At 36.8% G+C, this 14,613-nt stretch overlaps 1 protein-coding gene across 1 annotated transcript in view; it reads left to right on the top strand.

Moving 5' to 3' along the window:
- The window catches only part of FIP1L1 (factor interacting with PAPOLA and CPSF1), a gene marked incomplete at its 5' end in the record, with an annotated part of 42,425 nt that overhangs the window by 16,522 nt on the left and 11,290 nt on the right, over positions 1-14,613 (top strand). The window contains 5 exons of the mRNA XM_009868235.1: positions 4,757-4,850; positions 5,919-6,072; positions 10,814-10,840; positions 11,421-11,475; positions 13,197-13,249. Coding sequence (XP_009866537.1) covers positions 4,757-4,850; positions 5,919-6,072; positions 10,814-10,840; positions 11,421-11,475; positions 13,197-13,249 — 383 coding nt within the window. The remainder of the gene's footprint in view (positions 1-4,756; positions 4,851-5,918; positions 6,073-10,813; positions 10,841-11,420; positions 11,476-13,196; positions 13,250-14,613) is intronic.

Genomic DNA, 14,613 nt, shown 5'->3' with positions numbered 1-14,613 from the left:
AAATGTCTATTTCATCTGTCGGTGATTTCTGTATTACATTTGTTTGCTTTGTAGTTAGCGGTAAGTGAGTGTTACAAAGTTGAGGCTGTCCTCAAGAGAAGGGAAAATAAAGCATGAAGCACAAGACAAAAGGGAACACAAGAACATGATAAATAAAGTGTACTGTAATTCTTAGACTAGACTATAAGTATGCAGTAGTTAGACTATTTCTGAATTCTGAAAAGTTGCTGTGTGTCCGAAAACCAGTTCATTATTTCTGTTACTTATAGTGGGGATAAGTGGTTTCTGAAGCTATGAATTTGGAACATAATTGGTTCTGTCTATTTTTTTTAATTTTTTAACCCACTTTCTCTTTGCTCTGGAGAACCTGAATAAACTCAGCTTGCCAACCGAGATTGAGATATCTTTCTGAATTAAATCTCTGTGGAGGGTGGTGTTTATAGTGCGAGTAATAGCCATTCCCTAATTAGAGTGAAATCACTCACTGAGATGCTGGAATGTTCCTTTCAGGCTACACTTCTTATGAACTCTGCTGTGGGCTCATGTGGATTGCCTTTTTATATTTTGGGTGTATCCATTGGGAATGCATCTGTATGCCGGGTGCCCTGATGGTGTAAGGGACAAACCAAGCCCTTTCTTTTCTTTGCATGCAGTACTGAGGCAGAAACCTAGTAATGCCTGCTTAACATCTCATCACTAAGCTAGTTAATGACTGGGGAGTCTTTGAAATTTTCCTGTGTGCCAGCTTGCTACGACTTAATCAAGATCCAAGGCTTCAAACCCCTTTTACAAAACTGCTGAACTGTTAAATTCTGGATACTCAAGATGCCTCTGTTACCTTTGTGAAGATGATGTTTTGGTCAGTGGTGTCATCTGCTGCTCCATTTGCAACTGAACATATGCTTTCTCATGTTCAATTTCAAGCTTTTTTAGTGGAGTACTTAATGAAATCATTATTGCAGTTTTGGAATTAGAGAATTTGACTAGTTCAAGGTATGATGGCAAATTCCTGAACTCATCCATCATTACAAAAACTAAGTCTTTTGGCAGCTGTTAGGGAGAACAATGGACATACCACTATAAAACGTTATTAAAAAAGTAATTATAAAGCACCAGCTCAGTGAGCATCGATGTCCTCTTCAGACTCCAGAAGAATTAAGTGAAAGCTCTGTTGATTTCAGCGAAGTTGATGTCTAGGAACCAACTGGCATTCCAGATTTACTTCCTTTGATAATGCACTGTTGTATTTGGTCTGCTTTCCAAGTGAAAACTGGTATTTTTGTAGCATGGTTGATGTATGTTTTACTTTAATGCTCAGTACTCTTGGACTGGTGTCCATTGCCTGTGTTTTCAGTGCTGATTCAAAGAGCTGCTGGCAGTGTGCTAACAGTGCAAGAGAGCAAGAGTCATAACTTGAAATATATCACTCCTGAGTGGAAGCTCTGTAAAGCAGTGGAGCAAACTAAGCAGGGGATCACCTGAGGAGGGGCTTCTTGCCGTAGAAGAGAGTCATCCATCATACACGAGGACTAAAGCTACATAAGATGAGTTTTCCAGATAGTTAAGATACCAGCGATGGAGGAGAACTAGTGTCTTAAAACTCTGAAACCAAATGAGCTGTCAGGGAAGACTGAGATAAAGTTTTGTTGTTTTACAAAAATTCACTTTTTTCTTTTTTAGTGAAATAGTGATTGTTTTCTAATACCTATGTTTCCAGTTTGGTTACTGAAAATAATCCAAAGTGAGGAAGTGAGGCAGTGCTGGAATATTGTGCAAGACCACTGGGCAGGATTAGGAAAGCAGGTGTTGATTATTTCAGGATTTACACTGTGAAACAATCTGGTTTTTAGCATGATATGTCAGAAGATCAGAGAATTTCTTAAACTTGTATTATCCTTGGCTGCCATGTAGTATGTACCATATTAGTTTGCAGATGTGTTTCTCAGACTCTTGTACCATTTGACCTTTTTTTTTGAACTCCAAGATGTTGTGTTTAATGAGCTTTAAAATCTAGGAGGAAGCTCCAAACTCTTGATACTGAAAAGCTCAAAGCACAGGCATTTGAATTGTTCTCAGTATGTAGTTTGCCAAGGACTTTAGATTATCCCTGGGAGACCAGACTGATCTTTCACACTCTGGTGTCTTCTGTGTCCCTTTTAGCAGCATTGAAGTCTAGGGTATTTGAGCACTTGAGCTATCAGTCCAGCAGAACTTGAAGCCTGTAATTCTAACTTCCAGCTGTTCTCCCTGATAGTTGCACTGTTGAGGTTAGTAGTCCACTAGAGGCAAAAAATGCAAGAACTTGTCTTCTAAAACTAGAAGTTTTGGGGGTTTTGTTTTTTCCTTTCTATGGATTTATTTTCTAAAATATTCCAAAAGTGTTTTTATTCCCAATCTTTCTTTTATTTTGTTCTGTATCATGCTGTTGGTATATATTGTCAGTTTTCTCTACTCTGGTTTTCCTTATAGGTGTGACGCAGATGTTCCTTAGTTTTTCTCATGCATTAGCAGTGTAATTTTATACCTCGTTTCTAGTGGAATTGATCTAAGTAAATCATGCTTTCTAACTTCTTCTCTAAGTTAACCGCGGTCTGCAAAGCAAGTGTGTTTTGTTTAATCTGTATAAGAATAATAGAATTATAAATTATATATAAAACTGGGTTTCGAGGTTTCCTTCGGTGTGGGTCTAGAAACAGGAAAGTTCACTATACCTTAGATTCTTCCTCTCTTTAAAATAGCAGTTCCCTATTGTTAGAAATACCAGGTTTTAGTTTTAATAGATGACATTCATATCCTTGTCGTATTACTTTCTAGTCTGGCACCTGAAGTCTTTATTTATTGTTAGTAAATTCCCATCTTTATTTTCAGTAATTTCCCATGTGCTTGATTTATTGAAGATTTTGAGAGATTGATTATTTTAGTGTTTGTATCCAATGAAATGGCCCTGTGTCTTCATCCTTAGAGTAGCATTTTTAGTCTGCTTTAAAAAGTTAAAAAGTTGCCATTGACAGCTGTGAGGCCACAATATCAGATGGTTTTGGGGACTTAAAGATACCTCTCAACAGACTATGAATATGTATAGGGGTACTTTATAGTAGGAACAACTTAAATCTAACAGGCATAAGCTTAAGAGATTGACTGGTTGAGACATAGAAGGGAGATACATTTGCATGTAGAAGTCAGACATTAACTGCAGTGTGGACTGGAATGATTTGTTTGTAGTGAACTGAAATCACTGAAAATTTTAAATCTAGATTACTTTTTTCTTAATAAGATGCACTCCTTCAAGTTAATAATTAACTATTAATAATCATACGTGTTGAGAAAGAGGTCTTGGAGTTACCGTTGCTGCTTCCTAAAATGTGGGGAAGCCACAGTGTTCGCCCAAATTAAGGAAATGGAATGGGAGTCATCGTTAGCAGTGGGGAACAAACTGGGAAAGGTCATTGTGGTGGTACATAAAGCTGTGATGCATGGAGACCTAAACCTGTGGTTCTGTTTGTGGCAGACAAGAGAAGATATAGTAGAGGTAGGAAGGATCCACAGAAGGATAAAGTAAATAATGAAAGTTAGAGTCGTTTCTGTATGAGGAGAGAGGTGGAGTAGTTCACCTTGGGAAAGAGACAGTTGAGAAGAGATGAAACAGATACGATGAGTACTGAACTGCCGGGGAACAGGGATATTTTATTTTTTATTATTTTTTGTCAACACAAGGACTGTCAGGCACCACATAAAATTTTCAGGCAAAAAAAGTAACTGAAACAGATCTCATTGCTGGAGATCAAAAGTAGAAGTGTGTCCAACAGAGATAGTGCAAGTTAGTCAATGCCTGTTTAACAGAATTGCATGGGAATTCCTTAAATTTTTGACGGGCAGAAACTTAGAGGAAAAGAATGTGTGCATGCATGTCACTCTTCTTGTAGTTTTAAAAAAATCTATTATTAACTGCTTCTTTCCTTTATGATCTGTTGCCTAATTAGACTGTAAGGGAGACTGAGACAGGGCCTCTGCTGCTGTTGCCAGTTTCTTTCAAGAAGGTGGAGGCAGTGCTTAGCTGTGCGAATGTTGCAGAGAGGCCTTTCGCGTTTGGAAAACTGAGGAACAGAAGCGTGAATGGCTGGGCTGAGATTCCTTTGAGTTTCATGCAAGGTTTAATATAAGAGTCAGTGTCTACTAGTTCCATATACTTTCTGTTTGAAACTAGGGCTGTATATTCCAAGATAAGAGAAGTGGTGGCTGGTTTTGTTCAATATGTGCTGTGATCATACGTGTGGTAGGCTTGGCTTGTGTTTATTTCTGCTTCCTAACTTACTTTTATTTGATCTTCCATGGAATTCTCCAGTATAGTTTCTTGCAGTTTAAATTTTTTTTCCAATGATTGGCTTACAACTATTTCAATTTACATTTTTGTAGAAGTTCTTTTTAATGTATTTTTTCGTACTGAAGTTTTTTGTGATCTCTGTAATTTTTTTGGTGTGTTTTTTTTGTCTTTTACCAGTTACGGAAGTGTAGATTTATGATCTTGTAGGGGATGGAAGGGAGAATATGGATAATCAGCCTTTGTCCTACAGGAGTCTTTATTGCTGCGTTGTTTAGTTTTAAATACTTGCATAGTTCTGCAGTTTTATCACATCTGAAATTCAGAAACGGTCCTTTATGTGTTATACAGGAGAAGTCCGTAAGAGTTTCTTTCTCTTTTATTTTTCTTTCCCTTTTCTAATTCTGCTTGTTGATTGTGATTTTTCCTGTGTTGCAGGCGATTACCTGGCACGATAGATGTGATTGGACAGACCATCACCATCAGCAGGGTGGAAGGACGACGGCGTGCTAATGAAAACAGCAACATACAGGTTTTATACTGCAGATTTGCATGCTATCTTTGACTGAAAGACTTTTTTTTGTTTTCCTCATAGCTTCTGATTAAAACATTTCGGTGTGTACAAATGAATGAAACAGAAGTAGCTTTAAGTTCAGGAAGAAAGTTGTGGCAGCTCATTTAAATATATTAAGATGAAATATTTGATATTTTTCAAAAGAGAGATGTTTTGGTATACTCCCTACTGAAAACAAATGAGCAATATTGCAGACTTGCAATCCAGGAGGCAGCATTGACTCTGCTAGATCTGTATGCAATAGTGTTTCATTTAAGTGACAAAGATTTAAATTTACTGTCTATGTCTCCTCTGTTCCTGACAGACATTAGTGCCAAAAGTGAAAAGCTTTTCATATGCATTTGAGAAATACAGTCTTTTAAAAATAAATTATGAAGGAATAGTTGATAGTACTTTTAAAAATTATATGATATTATTTTACCATAAATTGTAAGATTAGTCTTTATGATTTTAGTCTTTCTGAGCTTGGATTATCTTAAGAAAATAACTAAATGCATTAAGATTGGCTACACTTTTGCTCTCCTGACTTACCTGTGGAGCAGAATCAAGGTTGCTTGGTGCCCCAGCTGCATTTTTGTGACAGCTTACTTAGGTTGAGGTTAAATAGTGAAAATGGTAATGGATTGCAGAGCCTATATTGAAAACACTACCATGTGTTTTTCAGCTCATCTCACAGTGTTTCATTAACTTAGAGTCTTTGGGTTTTTTCCCGCTTTTTTGTGTTGATTTTTAAAATACTTTCCTTTATATATAAATTTAAGATGGCATTTTGGGCCATATTCACATGGCTTATGTTCCCTCTCAAATCTAATGTTTTATTATTCCCTACGGTCTGGTCTTGGACCTTCAGGTCCTTTAGCAAGTGTGGAACGTGGAACACAGGGATGCGCATAGAGCTTAAACCATCTGAATATGGCTCTTTAGGTGCATAAGTATTACTTTCCTGTTGTAGTAACTGGAAGGAGAGGAAACCTATCTTCTACCCTTTTGGCATAGCAATTGTAACTATAGTTTGATATTTTACAGGTTCTTTCAGAACGATCTAATCCTGAAGTAGACAATTTTACCAAGCCACCTCCATTTTTCCCTCCAGGAGCTCCACCTACCCACCTTCCACCACCTCCCTTCCTCCCACCCCCTCCAACTGTCAGTACTGCTCCACCTCTGATTCCCCCACCAGGTAAATATCCTGCACTACACAGAATGTGAAAAATGAGAGATGCATCATTATCAAATGTGTGGTGATAATGAGTTAAAGAGTGCATTCCATACACAGTTAGCTATATGTGCAGAATTTCAAAGTTTTATGCTCTACTCCTGTCTTACATATACCTGCAAGACAGAAACGGTAATTTTTGTGTTTACTTTCTCAGTAAGCATGGTCCTAAGCAATAAAGAATTGCCTAAAGACTAAATGTTGTATCGTGTGTCCTTGAAAATATTTGAAATGAGAAGCTGTTTTCTGTAATTCAACTACTGTTAATGCTATTGAGAGATCCATGTTAACAAATCATTCTACAGACTTTTGAGCTAAAGGTATGCCACACTGTGAATTTGTGTCAGAAGTTGGGTTCTCCAGTGTCTGAAGTCAAACAGCAACAGAAGCTTTAACACTCCCCTTTCCCCTCCTAGTGTGTATGAATTCCCAAAAATCTGACCAAGAGTTGTGTTTATGCCGTATCCTTTCTATGAGTCAGAGGTCTTATTGGCACCTGGTATTTTTATCCAGTGTCCCGTGTCTGTGAATCTTAGAGGAATCAAAGCTTTTTGAGAACTTCTTCTGATTGTTAAATTTGGTTGCTCTGGCAGTTGTGTGATGTTTCCTTACTGCGGGGGGGGGCAGAAAGGAGAGGAATGTGATGCTAATGCTAACTAACCATGGTTTTAAGCTGCTATAAAACCTTTCCGATAAAATAGTATAGGTAATGCATAGTGAGTTTATAGAAGGCAATCATTTTAATTGTAATCACGGTACAGAAAAGATAATCTAAGTTGTGTGTTATTATAAAAAACATGATAGGAACACCCTCTGACACCCACCTCAATTGCACTTGGTGCAGAGATGTCATATAGGTGTACTGGACTGTTCTTAGGAAACCCCTTACCTGGCTGAGCTTTTAAGAGTGAAAGAAATCCACGTGTTACAGGTTTAGCAAGCAGTTTTGGCTTTAGCCTTGAGGTTTACAGACAGGTTTATGACATACACTTATTCAGAAGGTCTCCCTCAACATCCTTCCGTGCTTCGAGTAGATTTGAAAATAACGATTAAGAGCTGTGGATTTGGTTTCTTCAGGCCTGTGTTTTAATTGTGCTGTTGCCAGGTCTTTATCTTCAAAGCAGTTCCTAAAATAGAATCTGCCATCCCTCCTAGGTTCAGTGGAGGAGGGGGGAAAAAAAGCCCTACTCTTACCCAATATTAAACCAGGACTACTTGCCAGAAAATTTAAGCATTCCAAATATAAAACATCCTCCAAAAGCCCCTTTGAAAAAGGATCTTGCTTTGAAGTTAGATCTCTTGTTCTGAATTCATTCACTCTTGTGCTTCAAATATTTTTTTGAGGAGCGAGTTCTGGAACGATTCAAAGGGCCAAATGCAGAAAATTCTCAAATATTCTTAGGAGATCGCTGGCTGCGCCAAAAAATCTGTGGTTTTTTGTTTGCTTGGTTTATTGCTATGTTGGACTAATTTAAATCTAAAGAAGAACGTGAATGCTTCTGTTTAACAGGCTTTAAAAACTGGTTTGTGTGTTTTGGGTTAAGAGTGTAGTTAAAATATGACATGTATTTTTGATACTAAAAAAAATTGCTCTGAAATACTGAACTTATGTTACATAACTTCGGGAGGCTTGGCTGCCTAGACTTATTGCAGGGCTTAGCAAGTAACTGTACATACACATCTGCTCAGCCCCAGCAATCTAAGTGTTACTTTTTATCCTATGATAAATGAGAGAGAATTGGACTTGGTATCGCCTCTGGCGAAAGAAGTTTTTACACAAGTAGAGTTATGTTACATTGCTGTGGGCTATTACACAGTTCAGTTAATTTGCAGTATGTTGTTAAGCTGGGGCAATGTTACGATGTTTGATTCCATATTCTGCAAGTGAAGATTGCTTTCTTTTAGTAAAACTTACTTGGGTTTTTTTGGTAAATATATGCTAGCCTTGTGCTAATACAAAGGTATACAATGTCCTGAAAGCAATTTTGAGCACATGAGGTAAAACACTGCACTGGTGCCAGTTTGATTGCTTTTGACATGCAGGTCTAAATATCTAGGTTTAGGCTGGGTGTATCTTTGTGGCAGTTCAACTTGTGGCAGGGATGTGACACGATCTATGCTGAGTCACCTTCTTGCACTGGAACTCAAGTTTAGTCCCTACATTGCAAGAAATAACTCTATTTCAGAGTCTTTCTTAGCAGTAGTAATTGAAGATGCCTCAAATATATTTTCATCCACTATGTTAGTAGAAGGAGAAGGTGAAGGTTAAGAGATTCCTAGTTTTCCATTAACTGGAATTGATGATTTTTTTGTTTCTTCTTTTGTGTCGCATTTGTGTGTTGGTGAAGAAGATGAGAAAAAACCTTTGTTTAGATCTTTCTGTAGTGATACTTGCTAAGTTGTAATGTAGGAGAATGTTTCTTCCATTATGATACCATCAAGTAAATTAGCTTCTGTCTTGAAATGCTGTAATTATTAAACTTGAGTTTTTAAATGTTTTTGAAGCTTTTTGAGGAAAAAATGTCTATGAGATTTTTAAAATTTTTTTTTAGCAGAATACCCTGCATTAGCCAGTTAATTACAATTGTTTGGATATTTGGTCTCTGGATATCAATTGCATTCAGTCTTAATTTTATTTGAATGCCTCTCAAGTGAAAATTTTTACTTAGCTTTTAATCTTGTAATAAGGTTTTTGTTTGTATTTCTGCACAAGATAAAATTCTGAGGAATTGTTTGATCAGAATTTCTTCCTTTTTGTAAAGAGTATTGGCTGATGGCTTTCCAGGAAATTCTATGCGTAGTGCTAAGAGCCATGTTCAGCGCTAACAATATATGGTTTTTTTAGTGTGGCAATTGAAATTATTTTAAGCATAAAACAGAGCTAATAAATTAATCAAGTTGAGAGAATTTCTGATATTTTTCTAGCTTATATTCTTAACATTGCTGTTGAGGTATTTTTTAATATTTTTGAAGATATATTTTCTATGTTGTGGGCTCATGAAGAATCTAATTAGCCATTAGACATAAAAGTTTGAGTTCCCAGTCTTCCCTTTCTTTCAGAAATACTCATTAGGAGTGTTTGGTCTTCTAAATGCTACACTGTCAAACTTTTCATGGTGTGATTTCCACTGTTCTTGACAATGATAGTGCACGTCAGAATGCTTGTGTGCTGGAGAAGAGAAACTGGCTTATGCAGTTTAGAAATTTGGCTTTTGTGGTTCCCAGTCTCCTGATGTTCATTATGCCTGAGAAATTAGATTTTAAATCTTCAGGATTGGACAGCAGCCTCAGTTTCGTTTCACAGTTTGTTTAGTCCTGTAGGATTAATGCTGGTAAGAATTCATGACAGTGAAATCACCAGTAATTAGTGAACACTGATAGTGATTACTCTTCTTCAGTTTACATATTCCTTCATTCTGTCCTTCTGCCAGGGCAGTTTGTTGTCCTGCCAGGGCAATTTGGAAGCAGTTGGCATTTCTAGACAGTGTAATCTGTAGATGTAGTTAAATCTTGCTTCCATAGAGTAGTGTTTTAGTTCTAATGTTGAGCTAATGATATATACATAAAATTAATCATGCAGTGATCAGTATATCTAGGATATTCTCTGAACGATGAAGTCTGGAACTTGAATGAAATGAGTTTTAATTTAACTGTGTCTAGCCGCTGCTCTGTCTGGATGTTTATGTAGTTATGACAAAACTGACAAAAGCGCTTGGCAAAGCATTCTGTTCTCTCTGTCCCCCTCCTCCCCACTCCCCCAAATCTTGCAGTAAATTGTCAGACTGAAAGTATTTTTTTTAATGGAAGCAGAATTGCTCATAACTGAAAGAGCTTTATGCTTGGTAAAGTAGTTTATTTTCTCTGGTTTAGCCCACTGTAATAGTGTTTTTGTGTTCAGTTGAAGCCAGTTCTTTGCAAAGTATTAGAAAACTATGTCCTTTAAAGTGTATGAATTATTTTTACCTTGTAATCATTGCTTTTTGTAATCAAGTAAGATAGGTTTATAAGTTGAGACAGTGTATTTCATTAGACCAGCTAATTTGGTTGGGAACAACGTCTCAGCTTTTAGTTAGGTTGTAACAGCTAAGCTAGATCTGAAAACCAGAAAAGTTACAACAGGTTCTGCATGTGTTCATATTGAGGGGTGCTCCTTCCTCAGATATTTACAAGAATAAATAGAGTATGGAGCGATTTTTTTTTTTTCCCTCCAAGTAGCAACTGAATGATTAATTGCAGCGTGGCATGGCATTGACTGAAAAGTCTGTAATGCTTACTGTTACTGGAATATTTTGTCCATGTGGACCTCCTGTTTCCTATACTAAGCTATTAAAGGTCAGGGGCCAGCTGCCTTTCCTTTCATCCAACTATGGAATATAAAATAAAGCATATATATTCTATGGGCTGTTGCCTTCCTTCTGGATAGTAAACAATTAAGAGTTATGGATTTAAATCTAATCTTGACCAAGAATAATCCTTCATTAGTTTTGTCTCAAATAAGATCCTGGAGAATATGAATTTAAATAAAAAGCCAGATTTCACAAGGCTTGCATAAAATCTTAACACTTGATGTTAATGTGAGATCTTGATCTGAGGATTGTCATTCATCTGGCTCATGTATGTTGTGATAGCTCAATCTGATTTTAGATCTACAGATGATAAACATAAAATATTACTATAGCTGAAACATTGTTTGCTGGTTTTTTAGGTATACCGATAACAGTACCACCACCAGGTAAGCTTGCTTAGAATTTTTTCCACATTTATTTAAGAAATGAAAACTTAACTGATCTGCAAATTATCAGTTTCCTTATAGTTATGTAGATAAAAGTTCATAAATACAAAACTGTATGTATAGATGTAGTGACAGCTATTTTGATACCAGGTAGAAAAGAAAATGTATGAAACTGCTGTTGACTATTGGACCTAATCAGACAGTTTCTTTGACATGTGCTCCCTTCTTTTCTTTTCATTATTGTTTGTTGTTTTGTTTGGTTTTTTTTCCCAGCTATGCAGAAAATAGTCATGGTTGGTTTTTATTAAGTATTGCTGGATACTCAGACGTTTTGCTATGCTTCTAAATTATTGTATTCTTGAGAATAAGGTATTTGATTTGATTTTTGAACTCTACCTTTGTTAAGCTGGAAAATAGTTCTCACTCTTGCAAAATAAAACCCATTTACGCAGTGAGAAGCAATTTGTGCATTATATTCTCTGAAATTTGTGTGCCATTATATGCTTAGCCTAGTTCTTTTATGTGATTTTTTTTTTTTTTCTTTTTCTTTTTCCCCCCCTCACCTAATTTATTTCTACAGGCTTTCCACCACCACCTGGCGGTCCTCCACCTTCCCTCATACCCACAATAGAAAGGTGATTATCTGTTTGGAATATTATAAAGCAATATATCAGTATTCTGTGGGTGAAATAAATTGATAAAGACTCTTATGCTACCCAGTGTTTTATGGACTTCCTCTGGGAGTGAGGAGATAGTTTCAGATTTTTACAGTATTTTTACAGAAATGTTAACGAGCCTCACCTGTCTGACAATATTCTTTCGAGTGGGTTACTTGACCTCTTACTAGTTGAGTTATGATACTATATTAATGCCAAGACTTACGAACAAAGTCAGGTTAATCATGGTTAAAGTATTCTTCAGTAGTCTGAAGGCTTATTTAGGTGAACCATATATAATTGTCAGCTACTGTATTCTTTTCTCTAAAAGCAAATAAACAATTTGATCACAGATTCAAGCCCTCATAAACTAGGAAATGCCAGAGTTCTATGGCATCCAAATTTATATTTCTACTGTGTTTGTTCTAAGTGTTTAACTTTAATAGGCCTAGCAGTGTTTTTTCAATACCTTTTTTGTATATGTGTATATGCCTACATATATTTTCATATATATATATGCAAATGGAGTAAAAAAGAATTGGCGAGCACAGTCCTTGAAAAGTATTTGTATTTTGCTAGAGGCCTAAACGAGGTCATATACAAATCTCACTTAAGAAGGTGGTGCAAGCCTCTTGCCTTTCAGTCCTTTGGCTTTCATTGAAGGAAGGTGTATACATTTGTTCTGTTGAAACCGAACATTCTCTTAACATATAGGTGATGATGGTAAACATCTTGAGAAAATCTTCATCTGATTTAATTCAGAAAAAAACCCTGACTGGGTGTGTTTGATGTGCATGAAAATAAATTGATTATTCCATACTTGCAGCTGCTGTGAGTGCTGCTTGTGACGGTTAAGCAGCAGTCGTTGCGTTTACTTGCAGTGAATATTTATATAGTTCCTAAAATATGATGTGAAAAGAGTTTATTCTGGAGCCTACATACTAAATCTCATACTTTGAAATGTTAAAATGTTGCATTGGCCTTTTGTTATCATTGGTTTGTCTTTTGTTTTTAAACTAAGCTAACCCAGAATATTAAAGTGCCATCAGTACTGCAGAGATAATTCATTCAAGTTATGAAGGAAGTGCTAAAAGTCATGAAAGGATTATGCATGTTGAATTATGTCCTGTGCACATACAATCTTTTTTAACTTTCCTGGATTTTACCTACTTGAGTTGGCCACCACTGAAAGAAGTCAGCCTAGCAAATGTGCAGCTGATTTAATAGTTTATTTATAGAACTACACATTTGAAGTCCACCTGTTCTCAGATATGCTCACGTTATCTACTTTTTACCAGAAAGAATGAGAATGGTTTCATTCATGAATGAAGCACTTGCAGACAATTGGAGATAAGCTCAGTATCTGTGCAGAAGCAAACATGGTACGAGAAACACTTGAAATAGAAAATTCGTTGAAAATACAAAAGAACAGCCTTGATAATATGGATATTTTTTTTAAAAATTTTAAGAAGAGAGAATGCTATTTTCATCTCCTCTAGTAAACATGGAATGTACATACTTGTGTTGATAGACAAGTTTCTTAATTAGTAGTGCTTAAAATAGGGAACTTAAATTCATTTAAAACAAACACTTTTAGTCTATATGATGGTAAGAACTCTGGTGGATAATATTAGAAGTATATATTGGTGTAGGTAGCTTTGGTAAAACTGGATTTTTCACCTGTATGTTATTTTCCACAGTGGACATTCTGGCTATGATGGTCGTTCTGTTCGTGCATTTTCGTATGGCAATGGTAAGTAAGTTTGATGACTTTGAAAATTTTGACTAGTGCTATATTAAGTTGTTTGATATGCTTATCAGGATTTTAGCTAAGAGGCCAAATGGTTTCTTTCAGTAACTTGTTAAGAAAGCTTAACATGGTAGAGATACATGCTGTTGCAAAATTAACAGGTCTTGCTAAATATTTTTCTTTGCTAACTTACTTGTATGCTGAATATCTTCCCATGTGCTTTTGCAGAACTAATTTTGAACAATACACCATAATATGGACCACAAGTCAGGGAGAATTTTCTAAGAAGTGATAGAATTTAAAAGAAGGAGAACATGTCCTTTTTAAAGATGATCAGAATTTTAACCTGCAAGACCAATCATTGAGAAATCCTGAGTGATGTACCTCTCCTTTGACAAACTGTTTGTCTAAGATACAACAGGATAGCTCTTTTTGGGGGGTTAGTGTTATGTAAAAAATCTTTACTTTCTGGTTTTACATCGAGAGCAAACTGAAATAGAAGTTTCATTACATGCAATCAAATAGACATCCACAGAATCTACAGTGTGTTTAGAACTGTTACCTAACATAGCTCTCCCTGAGCCAGAGGAGCGATAGCAATACAGAGATGTCACCTTCTTCCTGACTTGGCCCAAACTGGGAAGCTAAAATAGATGTAGAATCACAGAATGGTTTGAGTTGGAAGGCAGCTTCAAAGATCATCTAGTCCAACACCTGTGCCACGGGCAGGAACATTTTTCACTAGACTGGTCTGCTCAAAAGTCCCATCCAGTTTGGCCCTGAGGGGCCATCCACAGCTTCACTGGGCAACCTGTTACAGCATCTCACCACCCTCATCATAAATAATTTCTTCCTCATGTCCAGTCTAAACTTGTCCTTTTTCAGGTTAGGGCCATTGCCGTTTGTTCTGTCACTAGAGGCCCTGGTAAAAATTCTCTTTGTCTTTCTTACAAGCCCTCTTTAAATATTGAAAGGCCTCAGTAAGGTCTCCCCAGAGCCTTCTCTAGACTGAGCAACATGGAGAGATATTAGAGTGCTCTGATGATTTTTTGTGGTCCTCCTCTAGACTTGCTCTAACAATACCTTCTTGTACTGGGGACCTGAGAGCTGGGTGCAGTGCTCCAGGTGGGGTCTCAGGAGAGCACACAAGCATTGCTGGCTCATACTTAATTTTAATTCCACCATTATCCCCAAGTCCAAGTCCTTCTCTGCAGGGCTGCTCTCAGTCGTGCAGTCTGTAACTGAAGTTTGCCCCAGCCCAGGTGCAGGACCTTGCATGTTGTCAATCACTGCCTCTGCCCTCAGTCCATCTGCCATGCAGCCCTATGGCTGGTGCCTTTACTTGCAGCTGACTTATTCTGTCTCCT

This window comes from Apaloderma vittatum, unplaced genomic scaffold (genome assembly GCF_000703405.1).
Source record: "Apaloderma vittatum isolate BGI_N311 unplaced genomic scaffold, ASM70340v1 scaffold2804, whole genome shotgun sequence".
NCBI lineage: Eukaryota > Metazoa > Chordata > Aves > Trogoniformes > Trogonidae > Apaloderma > Apaloderma vittatum.
The sequence above is the reverse complement of the archived record's forward strand: the minus strand, read 5'-3'. Positions and strand labels throughout refer to the sequence as shown.